The sequence below is a fragment of the Pantherophis guttatus genome, chromosome 2 (genome assembly GCF_059756535.1).
Source record: "Pantherophis guttatus breed Tessera chromosome 2, ASM5975653v1, whole genome shotgun sequence".
NCBI lineage: Eukaryota > Metazoa > Chordata > Lepidosauria > Squamata > Colubridae > Pantherophis > Pantherophis guttatus.
In genome coordinates, this window is record NC_142064.1 from 146,867,246 (window position 1) to 146,891,656 (window position 24,411).

The 24,411-nt window shown below is 38.8% G+C and overlaps 1 protein-coding gene across 3 annotated transcripts in view; it reads left to right on the forward strand.

Annotated features, from left to right (window-relative positions):
- The window catches only part of IKZF4 (IKAROS family zinc finger 4), a 77,581-nt gene that overhangs the window by 32,128 nt on the left and 21,042 nt on the right, over window positions 1-24,411 (forward strand). Inside the window, exons 2-4 of one of the 3 annotated variants that reach the window (XM_060688820.2) lie at window positions 8,782-8,836; window positions 18,955-19,100; window positions 23,986-24,090. Coding sequence is in view for 1 of the 3 variants with exons in the window: in XM_034412599.3 (XP_034268490.1) it covers window positions 8,797-8,836; window positions 23,986-24,090 (145 nt within the window). In the remaining 2 variants the exon portion in view is untranslated. The remainder of the gene's footprint in view (window positions 1-8,781; window positions 8,837-18,954; window positions 19,101-23,985; window positions 24,091-24,411) is intronic. The other 2 variants (XM_034412599.3, XM_087888772.1) reach the window with 2 other exon arrangements.

Consider the following 24,411-nt stretch of genomic DNA (forward strand, 5'->3'; position numbering starts at 1 on the left):
GTCTGCTTTCTGCGTGGATGTGTGGTGGTTACATCCTGTGTGGCTGGAACGCAGCAACACAGCACACCAGCTCAAATCCCCCTGCTACTCAGACTAACCCGAGCACAACCAAGCCCCCACCTAAACAGAATGCACACCCATCCAATCAGAGCACAGCCAACCCCCCATCCAATCAGAGCACAGCCAAACCCCCAACCAATCAGAACACACCTCCATCCAATCAGAACACAGCCAAGCTCCCACCCAATCAGCTCACACCCCCACTGGCAGTTAAAAGGAAGAAACAGCTGCGATCACACACATTGCTCCTGGAAGCACGAAGCCGAGAACACCAGCCTGAAGATGACGAATGAGACTTCGTCGAAACGTCGCCAAGACACTTCCAATTTTACGTGGGAGAAGACCCGAATAACCAAAGACCTACATATATATATATATATATATCACAAACAAAAATAATAGAAAAATATTATGTAAACCACTAAAGAGAAAGACTTGTCTGACAGTGGACAGGAGGTACAAAATATCTAAATACAATGTGGATTGTATGTTTTATATTACACTTATATATTAATAGGAGAGCAAATAAAAGTTATGTAGATTCAGAGGTTGCAATGTTATAAAGATTTATTGCTGAATCTGAAAGTCAAATAGATTTGTAACAGACACTCTGGCATTTTCAATACCAAAATCTATAAGACATCACACTCATTGGCTGTGGCTTGTATAGCACACTGCAGTTATTGCAGATTAATTTAGAGACGTATAGTATGCAGAGCATGATCTGACTCTACTTTTAAAAATGATTTTCAATTATTTGGATGTGGGCAAAATGACTGGTGAAATCAGCCACAATCCTAATCATTTTACTTTCTATCTAGACAGGAAGAAATAACTGAATTCGGGAAATAATAAATGTTTTATTAGGAGAAAGAGTGGATTCCAGTTGATTTAAAATATGATACACAATTCATATGAACCTAGATAATTATTTTGAATCATTGCTTTTCCATACAACTTCCTTGGTGTCACAGAGTTACTGATCTGCCCATAAGTTATAATTCCAGAAGCAGTTTTTCACCCATCAGCTGACATTAGTTGCTCACCAGCACAATTAAAGGCTAATAATGTGTGTGACTATACAACTTCCTGTTTTCCAGGTATTGCTAGACAATTTGTTTGGAATACTGGGCAGCTGGGAATATTGGGAGAGTATGGAATGGTCCTCTCCTGGGTTTGTTTTGTTTTCCATGAAGTATGCTGTTGTGAAAGAGAAGAGTTTTGCCAGCCCATGCTTGTAACCAGAAGACACTTAAAGAATCCCACCCAGTTATACACACACACACACACACACACACACACACACACACACACACACTGGGGGTCTGGCAACTACACTGAAGTTTGTCTAGGTTTTGTTTCCCTGCAGTTTTTCAGTAACTGCTTTCCATCAAGAAAACACTGATCTTTCTTCCTTTTGTAAAGGTTGCAAATCAACAACATCATGCCAAAGTTTCAGTGTGCTTGTCTATTTAAAATAATTGGGTTACTTCTGAAGGCTTTATTCCCCAGGTTTTGTCACTCCGGGAGGAAAAATTCATTATTTCAAAAGTGAAAAGAACTTCAAGGGCTTCTGATGCCACTGCGCTCTACTTTTAACGTGTTAATGTTCTCAACTCACAGAGCCTGGAGGGGATTCTAGACAGTGGTCCTGTTTCTTGCTTGTAATAGGTGAAGTCTGAAAACTTGTATTTGAGATTTATATCCCTAGGTAGCATGAATTTTACTTTCCCTTGGAGGTAAAATTATACCACAGTGCGCATCTTTTTAAATTATCAAAGTCTGCTATAAAGTATGTGAAAATATGAAGACCTGATCTGCTTGTTCTGAATGAATTAATTTAGCCATATTAGGCAAGCATTCTTTCTCTGCAAATTGAGTGGATGTAGTGAGGCGAGGTTTGGGAAGGAGAAGAATAGAGGGAAAAAGTATCCACAGAACTGAAAGCTTTTCCAAAAAAAAGGCTATTGTGGACCTAATTAGCAACTGAATTTCACATGTTGCCAAACATTGTTACCAAGTTGCTAAATTAACCTTTTTGTCTGACTGCATTTGACATTTCAAATTAATCTGGAACATATTGTCAAAATAATCAAAACTGCTTTTTAAAACTCCAGAACGTATAAATATTTGAGGGCTTTTACGCTGTCTAAAATGTCATGTTCCCATAGTTACCCAGTATTAGGTACTTATGGTCTCACTCCAAATACCAGTTGCAGCAAAAGCATTCTTTAGTATGTTATCCTAAGAAATCTACAATGTTCCGGTTTGTGAGGATTCCCGTAGCAAAACTATACAATACAGAAAGCTAGTAAACGTCACAGTTCCTCGTTCCATGCTGAAATAGTCTCACAGTAGGCTTTGTCAACCTTTTTTTAAAAAACAAACAAACTGCTAGTGATACAATTACTTACAACAATCAGAACAAGTTAACTATATATGGAAGAGAAATAAATGCTGGACAGAGGTATCTCATAGTCTGAAAACTCCTTCAGGAAAAGTTTGCATATTTTGTTCCATTCTGATGTTCAAAAATTGTGAAAGCCAATGAGTTTCCAAGAATAGTTTTCAGCTTAAGATAAAACACACTTAATGAAAGGTGAATGTTACTTAATGGGACTTTCGTTCATACTCTAATGTTGTATACAGGCAATTTACAGCAAATTGTGTACAGGTAGTCCTCAGTTAAGGATCATTTGTTCAGCGACCATTGGAAGTTATGGGGACGCTGAACAAATAGTATTTATACCTGGTCTCTGAAGTTACACTCATCGCAATGTCTCTGCAGCCTGCCTTCCCCATAAAACTTTGGTAGCCTTCTGAGATCTTCCAAAGCCTTGTGAGAAGAGTGCGTTTGCATCCAGCACCTGCCTCGTGAAGGGTCAAGCAGGTGTGCCTCAACAACAGTGGGAGAGGGGGAAGATGTGAAGGTCACCTGGGGACAGCAGGGCCGGCAGAGATGGTAGAGTGCAAGGCAGCCAAGAGGGCAGAGATGGGGTGGGGAGAGTTAGGCAAGTGGGGAAAGTTGAAATGTCCCTGCCATTGTAAATGTGGCTGGACTGCCTTGTGCCAGAATTTTGATCCCATGACCATGGTATACAACCTAATTACTTAGCACACTGTATTAAGCCACAATGCCTTGTGTGACTCCAGCCACTGTAATTTATAAACTAGGTTTTATAGCTTAGCATGTTAGCTCAGCCAATTGTAGTTTATTCAGTTTACCATAGTTAAGCAAAAACATGGCGCTGCACACTCTCTGAACAAGATATTGTATGTGTCTTTGTTCAGAAATGTTATATCCCAATGTTGTGGTTTAGGTAAAATCTAGTGTTGCTGTTTCATTAATATTCTCCATTGTCAATTGTTACAGTCCATAATTTTGCTATATATGTTTGGGTTTTGCAATAAAAGATAATTATGGAGCTAACTCTGTGTTTTTAATCACAGGCTTCCTGCTTCCAAATGCTACCTTTTTATTGTTTCTTGTTTATTAAACATTAAGATTAACCTTTAAATGACCTTTTGAAAAGATACTTTTGTCCTGAATCTAAGTTTCCGTGTTGATGGAGGAGAAAATTTAATTAAAAATTTGCTCTCATTTTTATTGCTTCTTCAACACTATTTGGCAGTAATAATTAAGAAAATTCATGAGACCTGATAAAGAAGCTAGTCAACATTAATCCTCCATCTGTGATTAATAACAAGCAACGCATAACATAGTTTTAGAATGTTTAAAAGCTTTAATAAAAGGCAATATTTATAAATAAAGAACTAAAATTACATTAAAATAGACTAAGTAGTGTTCCACAAATTCTTACAAGACTTGTAAGATTTTTGTTAGAAAAAGCATAGCTACATAACATATCTCTATACTAAATGTTTCTGTAGAATTTCTGCTTTTATTCAATTTCTAGCTACCGTAATTATCAAAAATGCTTATTGTCACTTGTAATCATATTTCTTTTCTTATGCGGAAGTAAGGAGAATATTGGGAATTAAACTATATTCTGTATTGACTCCAGGCAACTATTTACATTGGGAAAATATGGGTTGCGTGCTTTATAGGAATACTTGTCAATTGAATAAGACACACAACTGTACAGGTTCCACATACAGTTCAGTTGTTAATAATTCCAAATAAATAATGATATGCATTTGGTTGTAGTGAATTTCATACTTTTATTTTTAATTGCTTTCACATCGCTAGAATTCTTCAAATTATAATTCTCAAAACATGCACTAGAAAATACGTTAGGCTTATAATATGAATTCAAAATGGTAATGTTTGTGATTTTCACTCATTTTTCACTATATAATTAGGGTAAAGTCATTTAACATAAAATGTTAATTAACTTCATGTGGGGCTAAATTCCAGTATTACATATAGCATGCATGACTGTTATTCTAGAATGAACTTCGAAAATTTATATAGCCATCCAACTCATACACAGTGACTCTGGTAGTGTACAATCTTAAAAATCCAGTTAAAATTCTATCTAAACCCCTACTCCATGCCATAGCAACAACAACAGAATCAGACAAGCTATTTGGTCAGTTCTAAATTGGGTCCCCAAGCCCACTGACAAATCATGTCTTCAAGGCCTTGTGAAAAAGCAACAAGATGGGGGCCAATTTTATCTCTGGGAGAATGATGTTCCAAAGGGAGGGAGCCAGCACAGAGCAGTCCTTTTTCTAAGTCCCACCAGATGTACTTCTTTGATAGTTGGGAGCCAAAACATACTTCGTGCTCTGGTGAGCTACGTAGAGATAATTGGGGAGAGGCAGTCTGTCAAATAACCTGATCCTAAGATGTGTAGAGCTTAAGAGATGATAGCCAGCACCTTGAATTACATCCAGAAGTAAATCAGCAACTGGGTGCAGCTCCCACAAAAGAGGTAACACGTGCAAATTTGGACCTGCACAAAATCATATGGGCTACTGTATTTTTAGTCAACTGAAACTTCCAGATGCTCTTCAAGGACAACCCCATTTAGAAGACATTCAATAGTTCAATGGGAGGTGACCAGAGTGTGGGTGACTATGAGAAAGACCCTGTGATGACTCCCTTGGGCACTGGCTCGGATGACAAGGAAGAGCCGGTTCCAGTGGCATCTGACAGGGACTATGGGGAGCACCAGGGGGACATGGAAGGTTCTGTGACAGAATCTGATGGTCAAGGTGAGGTTGTCCAGGAATGTCAGGGGAGTCAGCGAGTACAGCCAGATGAATAGCTGGCTGTGCAGGCCAGAGAAGAAATGCAGCTGCAGCCAGTCAGCGCGAATGACCAGCTGGTTGCATGGGCTGGAGAACAGGCTCAGCTGCTGCCTGTCAATGGAGAAGATGAGGAGTTGCCATCTCCACCTGATCCCAAGTCACGCAGAATTAAGCACAGTTAGGTGCAATGGAAGTCAGCAAGGCTACTCGTAAGGAGGCAGCCTCGCCCCCTCCTAATGGTGCACACCGGTCAGTGTCTATTTACCTCAGTGCTTGGAGCCTGATGATTGTCAGAGACAACCATTCATAACCACCTATAAATGCTCTTGGCTTATTGCCTTGAACTCATTGAGACCAAATTGCCATCATTGTACCTCGAACCCCTGAAGTCAAGTTGCCTTTGTTGTGTCTTGAAGCCATTGATGTCAAATTGCCATTGTTGTGCTTTGAACTCATTAACATCAAGTTGCTTTCATTGTGCCTTGAATTTGCTGCAGTCATGTTGACTTTGTTGTGCCTTGAATCCATTGAAACCACATTTGCCTTGGTTGTGCTTTGAACCCTGAGTGTCATTGGTTGTATGAAATAAACGTACTTACTCCACTTGTTTGCGTGTCTGTGTGTGTGTGTGTGTACTGGAACAGGACAGACCCATTGGTTGAGGAATGGATGTAACTGGCATGCAACGTGCAATTGAGCAAAGGCCCTCCTGGCCATGACTGCCATATTCTCGAGCAGAAGTGGCGAGTCCAGGAGAATCCCCAGATTATGCACCTGCTCTGTCTAGGATAGTGCAACTTCATCCATGACCAAATATGTTAATTTTCCAAAAACCAAAGAGCTCCAGACTCAAAACTACTTTATCTTGCCAAGATTCAATTTTAATTATTGCTCCCTATCCAGACCTCAACAGCCTCCAGGCACCAAGAAACAGTGGTTGTGGAATCATTTAACTCACCATGGGCAGGAATGGGCAACTGAGTATCATAATCATGATATCTCACCCCATATTGACAGATGATCTCATCCAGCAATTTCATGTAGATGTTAAAACAGGAGTGGAGAAATCCTTGACTTTTGAAGGACCCTGCAAAGTAGTGGCCAAGGGTCAGCATTCTCCCTCCTGAACAACACTGACTGGAAATGGCCTCAAAGAAAGTAGGTAAACGAGGACAATGCTGTGCCTCTTATTTCCAGCCCCTGTCAGATGCCAATAACCAGACCTACACGTGTAGAGTTCAAGCTACTACTTTATTATGTTTTGCCTATGGAATCTCCCCAGTCTGGCAGCTCTCTCTTGGGAGCAATTAGATAAGGCTCCAAGGAATTTAGGATGAGCTGGTCCTGGCCCTTTGACAGTTGTGCAGTGACTAGCTGCACACTTGATCCCTTCTCACTACCAGGTTAAGTCTTCCCAACAGTCCCCAAATCTATCTCAAAAGAAGACTATAGTTGATGGTATTGAAAACTGTTAAGAGGTCTAGTAAAGCAAGGACGAATGTACTACTACTGTCCTGCTCCTGCCAGAAATCATGAAAACGTGTGACCAATGTCATTTTCATCTGATATTCAGGCCTGAATCCTGAAAGGAATCCAGATAATATGTTTCCTCAGGATCCTTTGGAATTGCAACACGGCCACCTTCTCAACAACCTTCTCCAGGAAGATTAGAGGCAGGATGAAAATTGTTCATCAGCGCGAGATCTAGTGATGGTTTCTTAAGAAGGGGGAGAACTACAATTTCTTAAAGGGCAAGGGTACCACCCCTCCTCCAGAAATGCATTAACCACTGCAAGTACCCAACCATACATCATTTCCTAGGAAGCTTTTATCTTGGGGGGCGGGGGGGAGACACAGGTCAAAAACACAGGTGGCCTAAGTTCATGTTCCTAAGGATTCTGTCCACTTCCTGAGGAGCAACAGGATCAAACTGTGTCAGGCACAAGCAAGTAGACCTACACTTGTAAGGAGATGGTTCAGTTCTGGATCCCTTGCAATTGTGCAAGGATTTAAAGCTAAATCCGCCCTTGAGACCTCCCGTCTGACTGAGTGGATGTTTCCCAACGAACTATTCCCAGATAAGAACCATGATGGCACAGTGGTTAGAATGCAGTATTGCAGGATAACTCACTGCTCACTCCAGGAGTTCGATTCTCACTAGCTCAAGGTTGAATCAGCCTTCCATCTTTCCAAGGTCAGTAAAATGAGGACCCGGATTGTTGTGGGCAATATGCTGACTGTAAACTGCTTAGAGAAGGCTGTAAACCACTATGAAGCAGTATAGAAGTCTAAATGCTATTGCTAACTGGGCAAGCACCCGTCTTGGGCATCTCCATCAGACCAATGTCCATGCCAACGTCCAACTGGGCACAATTCAAGTGCCAAAAAAATCAACAAATCCCTTAGTGCTCCTGCAGGTGGACCTCCAGGTCTTCCTTCCCCAGAATGAATCAGGTTATCCTGAAGAGGTCCACTGGGCGATTATCTGCAGATGCAATTTGTTTAAAGTATTTCTGCTTCACTGCATAAATTGCCATGAGGTTGGCTTTAATAGTTCTTACCAGTGCTCAGTCGAATTCCTTCTTCGTCATCCTCCAGTGTTACTCTAGATGTCATTTGATCTGCTTCATCTCTCTCAGTTCCTCTGTATATCACCTGGCCTGATAAGATCCACAGAGCAAGAGAGGTCACTTAGGTGCAATCCTATCTAAAACCTCAATTACCCTCCTATCCCAGGCGGCGACTAGGCTCTCAGTAGGACTATGCAGCAGATGTTATAACCCGCAACTCCCTCTGAAACCTTGTTGCACCATACACCGCTGCTGCCATCTTCCATTCACCAATTGTTACAGTACCTTGCTACTAAAGGATTTACTATTATGGTAGCAGTGGCCACTTGATCAATGAAGATTGAACCCAGCATTGCCTCATCATATAAGATTGATAGTTCTTCCTTGCAACTTTTTAAAGGAGCATTCAGCTTCTATTTTGCAAGCTAATATTATTTGACAGTTTCCTTCCTTGTATGGGTGCAATTAATTTCAGACATAATAACAGACAACATAGAGCAATATTTAGTATGTTTTTATTAAACATGCAAGTTATTGATATATGGATATACAGACATGGATATAGCTTTTTATTCCCAGTAGAAAAAGTGTTTGTGCATGTGTACTAGAGAGAGAAAGTGAACGTGTTATAAGTCGACATCTCTTAATGCAGTTTTGGATTCCAACTTTTATGCGTGAAATATATCCATTTTTTAAAAAATGTGGTTTGATGTCCACTTGCAAATAACATTGCAGTTGTAACCTGGAGATATATGTTAATGCAGTGCAATTAAAATGATTCAGCTAGCTCTTGTATGTTCAAATAATATGACACCATAGTTGAGCCAGGAGGGAGGGTTATCTTGCCAAAAAAAAAAAAAAAAAAAAAATCCAGCTCCTGTTTTATTTTGCCTGGTGCTCTGACAGACCTCTGTTTTTCTCTTTTTTTTCTTAGCAAAGTGTCTTCAAGATGGAGATAGAAGACTGCAATGGGCGATCTTACATATCTGGTATGGATTTTTTTGCATTTTTCTGGTTGAAATTGATATTTTTAGTGTGATCTTTTGTCTTGATTTCTTTTTCTTATTAAAAAATACATTGCAGGACTTCTAGCTTTTTATCAGACTAAACTTCTACTTCCAGCACTTTTATACAAGAATATTCAAAATGACTGAAGGTTGAGGATCCTCATGACTTCTTTCCCAACATAAGGTGGGAATTAATTCCTCCATTTGTTGCTCTCCTGAAGATCTGGGAATCTAAATATGGGAGAATATTTTTTTTCTCCACCCTTTTTGTCCTTAGTCTGTGGTGCTTACTCCAACAAATGACTGATAATGGAGACCAGGTACTATGAGTTGGTTCAGTTAACAGCACAAATATCCTAGGGCAAGGGTCAACCTGGTTATGTGAATAGATTTTCAGGGTCCGTAAACTTGGATGGGAAAACTATTACAACTTTATTATTTTTTAACTTTAAAATTTTTTAGCTTGTCTTGTAATTGATTTAATGGATTAATACAGAAGTGCTGTATGTATATTACTATTATTACACACTTATTTGTTTTGTAAAATATTTTTTATAATCATTTGAGCAGAATTGGTTTCCTTTGTAACACAGTTTATGCTTATACATTTTAATTTATGTATTTAAATGCATTCTTCTGGGAAGGGGACTTTAGGTTTCAGACTAAAGGAGTCAATTGCACAAAAATAGTAACAATCTCTAGCTTAGAAAATTGCCTTCCTTGTGGGGGTTTTGGTACTCTCTGGGCTTGGTCATTTGCTTGCAGATGTTTTGTTACTCAACTAGATCACATCATCAGGGTGAGTGTGGACTTTGCTGCTTGTTTATATATAGTACCTTGCCCTGCCAGATTTCGTGGAGGTATGATTTTCTCCTTGGTAGTTCTTTGATTAGAGCATCGTTTTTTGCCAAAATTGGCAGCTATTGTAAACCAACAGGTATCAAATCCTATTTGGGTGACAACATGTCTGCAAGGAAACAAGCAAACTTCTATCAATTAATTCCATAGTTGTATTCTGAGCTATAGATATTTTCTTCTGTTAGTTCCCCTTCCTTCCTATGCCCATGTTAAACTATGGTCAGTGCTCCAAGGCACAGTTTGACTCAGGAGATTCCATTCGGGTCTCATCTTTTTCTTGGCTCTATTGGTTTGAAGCAGTGTGCCAAAATTGGAGGGGCAGGGGATTGGTGAGGTGGTCTTACAAGGCTACTGCACAGTGATTGTGTTCTGAAGAGCAGATGTGGAAAAATACTGGAGTTTGTCCTCAACCCACTGTCAAATTTGGCATATATTTTTACTATGAAATATAGCAGACTTCCAACTTGGGCCACTAATTCAAAGCAATTCAATTAGTTGTTTGTCTGACAATCTCCTGTTCTAGAAATGATAGGTTTCTCTGTGTTTATTAGCTGAGAACAATCAATTCACTACAAATTTAAATTAAACCTTTGTCCACCAGAATTACTTGACTGATGCAAACAGTTCTCTCTGAAGACAATCTATTTTCCAGGCATACTTAATATTTTTCTGTGAATGTTTTGTCAGTTTGGTCATTGGCTGCATTTTTTGTTACTATGGGGTTAATATGGTGTGTGCGTGTATGTGTACCTCTTTGCTCTCCTTTTTAAACCATCTGTCTTATTAAATCTCCTGTAATACTTTTTGATCCTATCCCTTAGCAGGTCCTAGGCAGTCTATGAAGTGGCTGATTAATGGAGAAAGACAACATTCCTAGCTGGTATTCCCTTTGACTCCTCTTGGGCTAACAGCAGCCCACTACTTTAAAACTTTTGGAAGGGTTGCCTCCATCCATTGTATTATATTTAAATGTAAATTATTTTCAAATTAATTGCAGTCCTTGGGAGATAAAGGGTTAAAGGAATTCAACTGTATTTGACTTCTGCTATGCATGTGTTTATTTTACAGATGGAGGACTGGAAGTATTTTTTTTTTTTTTTTTGCTGATGGAAAGGGTGGAAATAAACTTATTAGTTTTATTATTAAAGTTGGGACAGGTGGAGCAAATAAATATAATAATTTTAAAGGGATAAAAAGATGCTAATACTTTAATTCTGTATGTTATTTTAATTTTAAGTATGTAACTGTATTTGGCCTGACAGAGTAAATGGCTCTGGTTTCATGAAATCCCTTTTGTGATTACAGTAGCACCTTGATAGGTTCTGAAACTTCCTAAAGTGCCCATTGGCTTAAAAGTATCAGCCTGGCTGTTTATTATCCCATTCCAGATCACACTCCTGAGAAGTGAGTTGAGCTTAGAAAAATTGACTGGCCCAAAGTCTTCCAGGTACCTTTCATGCCTGAATGAGGACTAGAATTCATGGCCTCTTGGTTTCCAGCCTGATACCTTAGCCACTGTACCAAACTAGCTCTCGGTTTACATAAAAGTTCACATAAAGATTCACATAAGAAGAAATGTAGAGAAGATAAAAAGTGTACTTCTTGGCGAAGCTGATAAATAAGATAGACTAAAGGCTTTCCCTTCATATAGCATTTACAAAGGATTTAAATGGTGCCAGGAATACAAATGAATATATTAAACTCATTGATATAATTGATATAGGGGACTGGAGGCTAAAACATATGAAGAACGGTTGCAGGAACTGGGAATGTCTAGTTTAATGAAAAGAAGGACTAGGGGTGACAGGATAGCAATGTTCCAATATCTCAGGGGTTGCCACAAAGAAGAGGGAGTCAAACTATTCTCCAAAGCACCTGAGGGTAGAACAAGAAGCAATGGGTGGAAACTAATCAAGGAGAGAAGCAACTTAGAACTAAGGAGAAATTTCCTGACAGAACAATTAATAAATGGAACAACTTGCCTGCAGAAGTTGTGAATGTTCCAACACCGGAATTTTTTAAGAAGATGTTGGATAACCATTTGTCTGAAGTGGTGTAGGGTTTCCTACCTGGGCAGGGAGTTGGACTAGAAGACCTCCAAGGTCCCTTCCAACTCTGTTATTCTATTTCTATTTCTATTCTATTTCTAATTAAAAACCATGCTTTGGTTGTTAGAGGTGAAGTGTGGACAGATTGACTTTGGAAAAAATATATATATTTTGATTAGACAGAAAAGCATAATAGAAGAGTAATTATGAATAAAAGAATCAGAATTACTTGCAGAAAAATGTTGATTTAGATAGCAAACTGATGGAATATGGGTCAAATAGAACCTTTGGAAAAATGAGCTGGCTGTTGTTTTTTAAATCATGATGTAATAGATGTGTCGTGTTAGCAAGGATTTTGATTACTAGTGAAGTGTCTAATATAAAAATTACATTAGTTTAAAATCAAACCCACTAATTTATTGAAGAAAAATTCAGAAAGTAGAGAATGTTTTTATAGATAAAGTCTACTGCTGAAGTTACTGGGGGATTAATAGTTTCTAATAGCATAAAGAATTAAATTGATGTCATAGTCTACAGTGCAAGTTGTTGATATAAAATAAGAATGAGTCCAATTATAGTAGAGAACTACTGTACTGCTGTGAATATGCAATCTTTTGGAAGCTGAATATTTGAGAGCTACCTTAATGAATTGCTATGAAATGTGTGCTTTGTGGTTAAAGATGCAGTAAATTACTTACCTGTCTAAAGGTATCAAGTTAGTATGATGAGAAATTAGTAATCTGTACAAATCATGGTAATTAGTAATCTGTACAAATCATGGTAATTAGTAGGCTAATTGTGTGCAGAAGTGAACAATTAGGTGTGGCTGTTTTATGAAATACTGACTACAGGCAGTCCCCAGGTTAAGATCTGATTCTGTTCCCTAACCCTGTTTTAACCCAAATTTATATTGAAGTTTTAAACTTACAGGTTTTTCATTTTACAAGACAACTACTGACATTTGCATCATTCTTTCAGAGATATTTCCTTACCTAAATAGAAAAACAAAATGACCAGGCAAAAAAACAGTGGGGGCAACTGCCAACTGCCACTTTCCCCACTGAGGTTGCTTGTAGAAAGCTGACAGGGAGCTTGGAAATCACTCCTCCATCTCTTCCTTGGCTGACCCATGGAACTACTTGACACTTTGCTGAGTGGAGGGTGCATAAAGATAGCTTTGAACTGTGAGGAAATCTGCACCAACACTCCCCATGCTGGCATGTGCCCAAGGCCCCCTCCCTTCAAACAGAAAGTGAGCTCACCCATTAATAAACCCTAGACCAGTAATGGTGAACATTTTGGGCTCAGCTTGTCAAAAATTTGGAAAATGTCTAACTTGCCCCTACTGACGTGTCATAATTTCCCCTCCAAACAAAAGAGGGAACAAATTTTTAGGTCCCCCACCCCCCCAATCTAGGCCAACCTGAACAGTGGTACTTGAAAGTGCTACGTCTGGGCCTGAAGTCGAGGCCCAGGTCTTGCCTTCAGCCTTAGAGTCATCATTGTCACTCAAAAAGGCCACCTCACACTGTTCTCCAGGATCTGCCACACACCGCACAGCTTCAGGTGGTATTCTCTTTCTTTTGAGAGGCTCCTGCAGCCTACCTGAGGTCTTCGTTCTTGAAGTGGCTTCAGAGAATGCTCTTCCACAGCCTCTATGGCCTTCAAAAAAGCGGGTGACAGCACGGCCTTCTGAGGCGACTTTTTGAGGCTTTGGAGGCCATGTGAGAGCACACACTATTCTCGTGCAGCCTTCGTAAGCGTTCAAAAATCTGACAAGGATGGGATGTGCTTTTGAGAATATTTGCTGTTGGGTGTTGGTGAATGCCGGACACTGGAGCGTCACTGAAAATCTTGTGGATTGTCACCTTTGACATGTATGTTATAGAATCACCATCAATGCCCTATACCAGTGATGGCAAACCTTTTTGCTATTGCGTGCCAAAAGTGGGGGAAGCGTGGGGGGGTTGCGTACACATGTGCCCACACCCATAAGGCAATACTCCCCCGCACCTGGACCTGGGGAGGGTGAAAACAGCCTCCCCCAGCCCTCCGGAGGCCCTTTGAAGGCCGGAAACAGCCCGTTTCCAGACTTCTGGTAGGCCCATTAGGCCTGTTTTTTGCCCTCCCCAAGCTCCAGGAGCTTTCTTGGAGACTGGGGAGGTTGGAAACAGGCTCTGGAGGCCCTGTGAAGACCAGAAACAGCCCGTTTCCGGACTTCCAGTAGGCCAGTTTTTTGCTCTCCTAGAGCCTCTGCACAAGCCCTGTACTTACCTGGCATCCTGGCTGCGTGGAAACTCCTGGGAGGGGAGAGGTGGCATGGGCATACGTGCGCATCTCCCGCATGCGCGGTAGAGACCCGAAAATCAGTTGGCCGGTGCACGCATACGCGGTGGAGCTGTTCTAGGGCTACTGCTCGCATACCCATAGAAATGGCTTCGCATGCCACAGGTTCACCATCACTGCCCTATACCCTCCAGTTTTGCCCAACTGAAGGTTACAAAGACAGATTATTATTATTATTATTATTATTATTATTATTATTATTATTATTATTATTATTATTATTATTATTTGAATTTGTATACCGCCGTACTTCCGAAGGACTCAGGGCGGTGAACAGCCAAATAAAATACATATAATATAAATGTTAAAAAACCATTAAAATACAATTAAATAATTGGCCCGGAAAACGAAATTTAAAACACCCCAAATTCATCAGACAAGTTTAAAATTTAATTTTTTAAAAAAGTTTTAAAAACAATTTAAAAGAGAGGTTAGGCCAGGCCGGCCTGCTGAAATAGAAATGTTTTGATGGCACAGCGGAAAGCGCGTAGGTCTGGGATCCTTCATATCTCCGGGGGGAGCTCGTTCCAGATAACGGGCGCCCCCACAGAGAAGGCTCTCCCCCTGTGGGCCGCCAGTCGACACTGTTTGGCCGACGGCACCCTGAGGAGCCCCTCTCTATGGGAGCGCACCCGGAAGACCACCGGGAGCCAGTGCAGCTTGCGCAGAGGGGGGGTCACATGGGAGCGCCACATCGCTCCCATAACCACCCACGCAGCTGCATTCTGGACCAGCTGGAACCTCCGGGTGCTCCTCAAGGGGAGCCCCATGTAGAGAGCATTGCAGTAGTCCAGGCGGGAAGTGATGAGGGCATGAGTGACCGTATTTAACGAGTCCCAATCCAGAAAGGGACGCAACTGGTGAATCAGGTGAACCTGATAAAATGCCCTCCCGGCCACAACCGTCAAGTGCTCTTCTAAAGACAGCTGTGAGTCCAGGAGGGCCCCCAAGTTGCGAGCCCTCTCCGTGGGGGCCAATGACTCGCCCCCAATAGTCAGTGATGGCACCAACTGACTATATCGGGATGTCGGAAACCACAGCCACTCGGTCTTGGATGGGTTGAGTCTGAGTCTGTTCCTCCCCATCCAGATCAGTACAGCCTCCAGGCAGCAGGACATCACTTCAAGGGCATCATTGGGGTGGTCCGGGGTGGATATGTACAGAGATAGACAGAGATAGTAGATTGTTAGTTGTCTTAGTAGTATATTTAGATACCTTAAAACCAGTGGTGAAATCTAAAATTTGTTACTACCGGTTCTGTGGGCGTGGTTTGGTGGGGGTGGTGGGGTAATGTGACTGGGTGGGCGTGGCCATTTTTTTTTTTTTACTTTTAAAACCATTTTTTCTACAACCTCTTTAATGAAGAGGTTGTAAAAAAATGCTTTCAAAAGGCTCTGACGATCCCAGTCGAGTTGCCTGATCGGCAGAGGCTTTTTTTCTTTTAAATGCCTTTGACGATCCAATACAACCTCTGAAGAGGTTGTAAAAAAAATGGTTTTAAAAGCCTTTGAGGATCCCAGCTGAGCTGCGCGATCATCGGAGGCTTTTTTTTTTTTACTTTTAAAAGCATTTTTTTTTTGGCCAAAGAGGTTGTAGAAAAAATGCTTTTAAAAATAAAAAAAAAAGCCTCTGATGATTGCGCGGCTCAGCTGGGTATGGGAGGGGCAGGGATTTTTGCTACCGGTTCTCCGAACCACCCACCTCCATCGCTACTGGATTGGGCGATCCGGTCCAACCCGGGAGCATTTCACCCCTGCTTAAAACTGAATTATGTGGGAGACAGAATTCAGTCTCTCACCATCCTGAGGGCAAAATAATCTGACTCAAAATGGCGGATGATATGCTTTCTTGAGCCCACTGAAACTGTTCAGTTTCATGAACCACTGAACACGGTATTTAAAATACATGTACTACTTTATGACTCTCATGGAAGCATTGTGCAGCTTCAGCAGTTTGTTGGTTTATGGCAGGAAAACACAGTTTGCCATTTTGAGTTAGATTATGTTGCCAGTCAGCAATCTGCCATTTTAGGCACTGTAATAGGTCAGCCATCTGACATTTTGTAACAGGCAGTCCTGTTCATACCTAAAGTTGGGCATTCTTAACCCGGCAACTGCCTGTACTCAGCATTTGGAAATACCCATTTGAAAATATGGACTAATCATCTAAGTTACTGCAGGCTAGATTTATAATATTCTCCAGCAAAATAGATTTTGATAGATCTGCTGGAGATAGATCATGGGGACAAAGTTCTAAAAGGCTGTAGGCTAACCAAGTTTTTACTCATTGATTGTTGTAAGAAACTGAAAATATTTTAAATCCTACTGGTTTAATGTGATAAATGCTTGTATTGCTAGATAGGAATTAATAAACAAATGTGTTTGTATAATATTGAACACTTTAAGAACTACTGTTTACTGTGGCTAAAAGCTTGTACACACGCTGATGTTAATGAATTAGTAAAGAAGTGATGTCTGCCTATTTGACTTATAATTTGGTTAAACTCAATTACACATGTGCAGTCCAGTATGTTACAAATTATTTGGGGCCCCTTTTCCATTGTGTTCTTCCTGTATTATTTTTGTTACACTACTCTGTCATGTGGATCAGTAAAGAAAGCTATAATACGTGAGGGGAAAAAACAAAGGAGGAAGTTATTTGAGGGATCTTTCCCATTCCAAGAAATGTAAATGTATGTGGCCTTTCAACTGCACTTTTGCAAAATATGGAAAAGACTTTCAACCAGGTATTTCCACTGGCAAGAAAAATTGTTTGATACTATCTCAAAAGGAGTAAAAAAAAAACAAACCTTCCCACCGCTATAGAAACATATATAAAATAAGTCTCTTGCCTCCCCTAAAAACAAGATCAATATTTAATGGCAGCATAATGTATTTGCATAATGTTTGTATTAGATAATTATAGAATTGCAACTATTTGCTGTTGTATCAACATATACTATATTTCAATTGTTTATTTTTTTTGTCATTTTTTTCAGTTATTTTAAGCACTTGTTATTTTTATAATGTATGTATTTTTGTGTTTTTTTCCTTTGTTTTTTTTTTTCTTTTTCTCTATTTTAAAAGCAATACAATACTTTTACTTTTAATGCTCGGAATATTTTAAAGATCATTCAAATCATGGCATCTGTCCTGTCACCACTAAAATTTGCAACATCATCCTGGTTCTTAGCATTGGGAGCAGCATATCTTTTCTCCTATCCGTTTGCCTCTTTTCTGGGCCTTTCATTTTCTTTTTAAAAGTTTATAAATTGCAAATTGTATAACCCTCCTCTTTCACATTCTTCCCATGACAAGTATTGTGGGTGACTCATTGAAGAAAAATATTTCCAGGACAAAAATTTCTGGTGTGTCTTCCCCTTCTATTCAAAGAACATTTAAATCCCCTTTTAATAAATCCTGTATTAAATATTAGAGCAGACTTCTACTTGTATCATAAGGATTTCCCTTCCTTCTTTCCTATGTAGCTTTTTATGAGAGCCATCACCAAACCTGCTCCAGGGGTCTTCTAAGCTTCCAATGGGAACAATGAAGGCTGGAGAGGATGGAAAATTCAGCCAGTTCTACAAGGGGTCTAGAAAAGTTAGAGGATTATGTAAAATTATTTTTTCTGTTTCAAATTCTCCTCACTACTGATAATGAGAATTTAGAAAGTAAAGGCGTGTTCTGAAATAATTAAAGGTGAATTTTAAATTGATTAAAATCGGGTACTCTTAACTGCTTGCTCTGGTCCATTTTAAAAAGTGTCCCTGATTAATTGGGCGAAAGATCTTTAATGTTATTTCTAATAAAACATAGATTAAAAATAAGGGTAGCAGTTATCATCTCACAAGAGTTAAATGTCTCTTCTCTCTTACACAAGAAGAATGAATTCCTTCAAAGAAAATGATGGCTGTTGCATTTTTACATAACTGAAAAAATTAAAGCATTTCTTTTAAATTATTTTTAATATGTAAACTGACATTTGCATAACACTCACATGTCATCCTTTTTTGGGGGCGGGATTGGTCTTTTTAAAAAGATTGGGATAAAATGTAATACATATTTCCAATTTAAAAAAACCCAAAAAACTTTATTTCCAGAAAGTTGATAAATTCTCAGTAGAGGTAGCAAAAGGAAACACATCTTTTTTGTATAAATTTCAGTAGAATAATGGATTTTTCTTAAGACACATCCAGTAAATTTAGGACTGCTTTCAAGGTTCTTTTTAAAAACGGAAGAGTAACTTATCTCTATAGGTACTTCTGACCAAAAGAATAGAATAATGCATTTTCTTTATTTTTTTTAATCCACCTATTTGATATTTCCCCTTTCAGTTTATAACAGGGAATGTTCTATGTATGTATTTATTCGCTCATTCTCATCATGCACTGCTAGTTTGGCTACTGCTTTGTCATGATAATGAGACCAAAACACAGGGATGTATTTAAACCTCATTGGATTAGGACTGAAGAACTACCAATAGATTTTTCCTCAAGTGAAACACTGAGAGACCTTATTTCATATAGCACATATAGTGTGCTAAAAACTCTTAGCTTTTAAAAGTGCCACAATCTTTCCTATACTGCATTCATGACAGTGATGGCAAGCAGATAACTGATTTTTTTGCTTTGGTTGTTGTGGTTACCCTCAGTTAGTCTGGTCAAGATTTTTTTTAAAAAAATCCCTAAGGAATGCTACCCAGAAGCTGATTTAGGAGACAGGACATAAAGCGTGGCGGGAAGGAACCTTAGTCTCAGCCCAAGGGGACAGAGATTGCAGCCGTATAGATTCCTGCTTTCATAGTGCTGCTTGACTGTAAAATGACGGCCGTTTCTCTCACTTCCAGGAATCTCTTCTTCCTGGAAGGTGAGTGGCTGAGTTCACCCTACTGCCGAGATGCAGCCACACACACTCACAGCCTGTATTCCACTGCTGTTTCCAAGGAGTTGGCTGTGATAACACTCCAGGGTATCTTCAGCAAGCTAGAATAATGTAAGTTAAACGGGGAGGGTGTTTGTCTGGAATAACTCCATGCTGCTTCTGTTTTTATTTACACTTGGCGCCATGGGGAGTGTTGGTAGAGGGTGTTTTTGATGCCACGCAAAACAGTGGAGGAAGCCAATCACTTTAAGCAGAGAGAAATTGATCTGTAGAATTCCTGATGTCTGTGCAACGAGAACAGTGACAGCTTGAAAATGCATCTGTGGGCTTTTGGATATGGATGAACAAGAAACAACAAAAAGAGCAAGATACGGCCAGTTTCTGTTTATCAAAGGAACTGCTAAGCCTCAGTTAAAGATTCCCATTTTTCTCTCCTCCCTTTCCCTCCCCTCCCTGAATCCTGTGGAGAGTTTGGACCATAATTCACAGTGAATGTTATGGCATGATGCAGAAAATACCTTGGTTCAAGTAACTTGATGGTATTAGGGAAAACAATTCTTAGTTCAAATTCCGGATAGTTTATGCTGGCTATTTTGCATAATATTATCACTAACTTCTAATTCAAAACATTATTAGGAATATGCCACTGTTTCTGGGCATACACATAGGTGGAAATGTCCCTCACATCTTTCTGTTTAATCCTTTGAGGAATCAAGGTGTTTAGATAATGATTAAGAGATGATCATCTGAGTACGAAAGTCTGAATTCTAGGGAGAAGGAGACAAAATGTTTAAAAATTCATAAATACTTAGTTGCACTATTATGAATCCTGGGTTCACCTAGCTGATATTATATGTGTCCAGAAAATCCTGGAACATGTTAAATAATGTGAGTGTTAAAAATACAGATGCAGAAGTAATTTACCTGTTTCTCTTTTTAAAAGTTTCACCACTCTCTCCAGATTTATTTATTTATTTTGTCACATTTCTATGCCACCCAACTCCCAAGGGACTCTGATTTGAGCTGGTGTTCAAAATATTAAATGGTTTCCAGGAAATGGGCACACTTAAGGGGTACTGAAATGTGCAAAAGTTGTTGAGGAATTTGGTCTTCTTTGGAGTGCAATTTCTGGGTTATCTTGATGGATTCTGCTGTCCCAGATGCTTAGCAAGCACCAGCAGGGAGGTTGTCCACATTGTTATCTATATATACATTTGTATTATCATCCTCAGTAGTATGTTTAGAAGCCACCAAAATAAATGTAAGGCTTAAAGAAAGCATATTATTAATAGATAAGTGATACATTTGGTACTAAGGTGCCAGCTGGTAATGAAGGAATATTGTCTCACTCTACTGTGAATTTAAAAAAAGATTAATCTAGGCCCTTGTATGGAAGCTAAATTTGCAGTTGCAATTGTCTGTCTCTTGCTTAACTACTAACTGAGTTCACATACTATACAAAATAATGTACACTGGGTGACTTTGGGTCTGTCTCAACCTAACCTCCCTCATATGGTAGTGTAGAAAAAATGGGAAGAGGGGGCTGTGTGTGCTGCCTTCAGCACCCCAACCAGAAGCAAAATCCAGTTTTAAGAGATAACTAAATACAAGAGGACAACATAATAAACAATGCCAGAGTTCATACTAGCATGCTGGTAAAGTACATTTTGGCTTAATGTGAGGTATGATCCCAGCTAGAGCATTTCAGAAAGACTAAATATTTTGCCATCAATAAACATTACAGTGCACACAACATTAGAAGTCCAAAGAGTTATGCTAGTGTAGTTATGCTGGTATATTAGTTCTTCAGATATAGTTGTTTGAATTAGAAGAGCATTTATTTGATGCCTAATCTGCAGTTTGAAATATAATTATGATACAGTTTAGTCATTTTAATAAGAATGAAGTCTAGATTTTTACACCACAGTCTACATTTATAGTTTTGTCTAAATGCTGTCTACTTTGCTTTCCCACATTTTATGCAAGAAGCATTTTTCTGTTGTAATTATCTTGATTTCTCCTTCCTTGCTTATCAATTCAGATGCAATGGCTCTAGTTTTTCCTAGATGTCAGTTTCCTGATTATTGTAATTTAAACCATAGCTTGATCCTAATTGTTAGTAAACTGGATTTAGTAATAATTAAATATAAAATTGCTGCCTAGATTAGAATTGCATTAAGACATAGTCTGGAAACTCTGGTTTAAACAAACCACAATAATATCTAAGTCACAGTATTTTAAATTGTGTCCCTTTTTCAAATTGCCTTTAAATTAGGTATGTCTAATTTTGCTTTATATGAGACAATTTAAGCAGCATATTGCATTTTAGTCATTTAAATTTAATATTATCAGCCGGTGTCACCCTATTCCTTTTCCAATATATTGTTGGCTTCTCCGAGAGGTCGCCATTTATACATTCTTAATCACATGTAGTTAAGGGAAAATAAGGTCAGGAATAATTTTTACCTTGCAAAATGCTTTGAAAGTTCAAGGTGACATGGTATATGGTACTGGTTTCTGAAATGTCCAGAACACTCTTGCTGAGTGAACTCCATTGCTGCAATAATGCCAAATCTTTTAGATTAGGGAATTTTGGCAGCTAAAACTTAGTGCTACAAGAGACTGATAAGCTCTGAAATTCCATGAGTGCTGGAAGCTTGGCCAAATTTGGCCTGGCTTATAAATGAATGTAAGAGCAGGTTGGATAAAGAGTAATTTTAATGTGTCTCCTTTGTTCTGGGATCAATAAGATTTTCTTATGAATCTCTGTTCTTGATTGAGAAGTACAGCTATAGCTGTATATTATAAAGCTGTACTGTATAATGCCTGAAATTTACAGAGGCAATTAATAATGCATGTCTAAGTATCCTAAAGATCATTCCTAAACTGAAATGTTATTACAGAGACCTAAATTGATATCAGTTGTATACCATCTCACAAAAACTGAGAAAGAAAAGGTCTCATGGTTTGTAAGCATTTATAAATACACATTGAGACAGATAAGCACCCACCCGCCACAAAATGTGAATGCAGTGGAAAAATAAACATATTTAAGGCATTTTAAGTAGTACATTAGTATAACATTTGAATAAAAATGGAGATTTTTTTTAAAAAAAAATTATATGCAGGTAATCCTTGACTTATAGCCATTCATTTAGTGACCATTCAAAGTTACAACGGCACTGAAAATTGTCTTATGACCCGTCCTCACACTTACAATCACTGCAGCATCTTAACAATCATGTAATCAAATTGCACCTTGCAACCAGCATGTGTTTACAACAATTGCAGCATCCCGGGATCATATGATCACCATTTGCAATCTTCCCAACCAGTTTCCAACAAGCAAAGTCAGTAGGGGAAGCCAAATTTGTTTAATGACCACATGATTCACTTAACAATGACAAAAAGGTCGTAAAATGGGAGTGACTTTTTAACAACTGACTTGCCTAACAAAAAGACGTTCTAGTCACAGTAAGTCGAGGACTACTTGCATTGGGCTTTTTAAAATATCAAAACTCAGAAGTAGACTTATAGGAAGAGGATGCCTAAAACAATTAGAGCATAACTGTATACAGTCTCATGAGTATGTGTGAGGAAAAAATACATGATCTATATAAAAATTTTGTGACAAATACAAAATGATATTATACTGGCAGTAAATTACAAGCAGGCACAGCTAGGCAAGTATTAAGAGGGTGTGTTCATTGTAAGTTTTTTTTCTTTTTAAATACATGCACTTTTACATAATATAATGAAGATGTATAACTGTGAAGAAACAAAGTTCATTAAGTAAATACAGTGTATCTACTGAGAATTTTTCTTTTTATGGTATTCAGTTAAACAAGAAAAATGACAGCAAGTCAGAAGTATTCTAATAAAGAAATGAAATCACACTTCTAATTCATTATGATATACAGTTTTTGACTGCTGATACATGTATAATGTCATTTTTCCAGATTTCCAAATGAGCAGAATATTGACATGAGAACAGCAATAGCAATAGCACTTAGATTTATATACCACTTCATAGTACTTTTACAGCCCACTCTAAGTGGTTTACAGAGTCAGCATATTGCCCTCAACAATCTGGGTCCTCATTTTACCCACCTCGGAAGGATGGAAGGCTGAGTCAACCTTGAACCTGGTGAGATTCAAACTGCCAAATTGCAGGCAGCCAGCAGGCAGCAGAAGTAGCCTGCAGTACTGCGTTCTAACCACCACGCCACCACAGCTCTTTATGAGAATGAAAAGAAATAAATCCACACACTAAAGAAATAAAGAGATTTGATGTAGGTGCACCTTGAGATAAAGTAACCTGGCATCATAGATTAGGTTCTCTAAAAAGCGAAATGGTCTAATGTTTTGAACATACTGAGGACCTAGCAATATATAATTGTAAGATGCACAAAGTCTCATTTATATATTTGAAAGTTCATATCGAAACTAAAGGCTCTCTGTCTAATCATTGGTTTGATATATAGATTTTTAAAGGAATCCCAACTGCTGCTGCATATATAGATTACAAGCATTCAGGTACTCTAGAAGAACCATATTATTTTGACAATGCACATTCAACAGCTGCCAGGATTCCGAACATGTTTGTGAATTCTCAGTCTAATAAACATAAGCATTATAGTCTTCATATAATTTATGTGGCTTTACCAATATCTGGTATCTCCTAAACATTGATCAGTTGCAGATCAGCAGTGAGTGATTATCCTCTAATCATCCAAATTAAATTGTATGACAATACAGTATGTGTTGTTTGGATTCTGATAAGCTTGGATTTTGCTTCCTATATTATTCACCAGGAGCAACAGTAGGTAATTTTTCTGTTGCAGGTTGCAAAGGCTATATCCTCTTCAGTTACATAAGGAAAGCCATTTTTTCCCTCTACTATCTTGGTCATGGAGGAAATATATTTCTTGAGATATCCTTGCAACAAATTTCCCATATTTACCTCTGCTCCTTTCTTCTTTTTTCCTTGCTAAAGGTAGTGGAGATTCCTCTTTGGAAAAGGAGTTTACCTCCACAATTGTGGGGCCCACAGTGAGCACACCAAACAGCCAACACTCCTCCCCAAGCAGGTCCCTTAGTGGTGAGTACACAATTTTCTGATTCCAGTAGGGTATTTTTGAAATGTGTCACCTGATTATGGTCAGAGCAGAGACTTTTGTTTATCTAAGGCAATAATTGTTTTCCCTTTACAGTTATCTGAAAAGGTGTAGATAATAGCCATCAATTTAAAAATATGCCTGGCATTTATTTTGCATTAAGAAAAACAAAACAAAACACTGCAGAAATAGCAGAGTGGGTCTCCCTGGATTTTTCTGCAGAAAAAATAGTAGTTTTATGACATATTGGTCTGAAAAATTGAATCATTCCACAATTTTTGTTCTTATGGTCAATCACCAGCAAT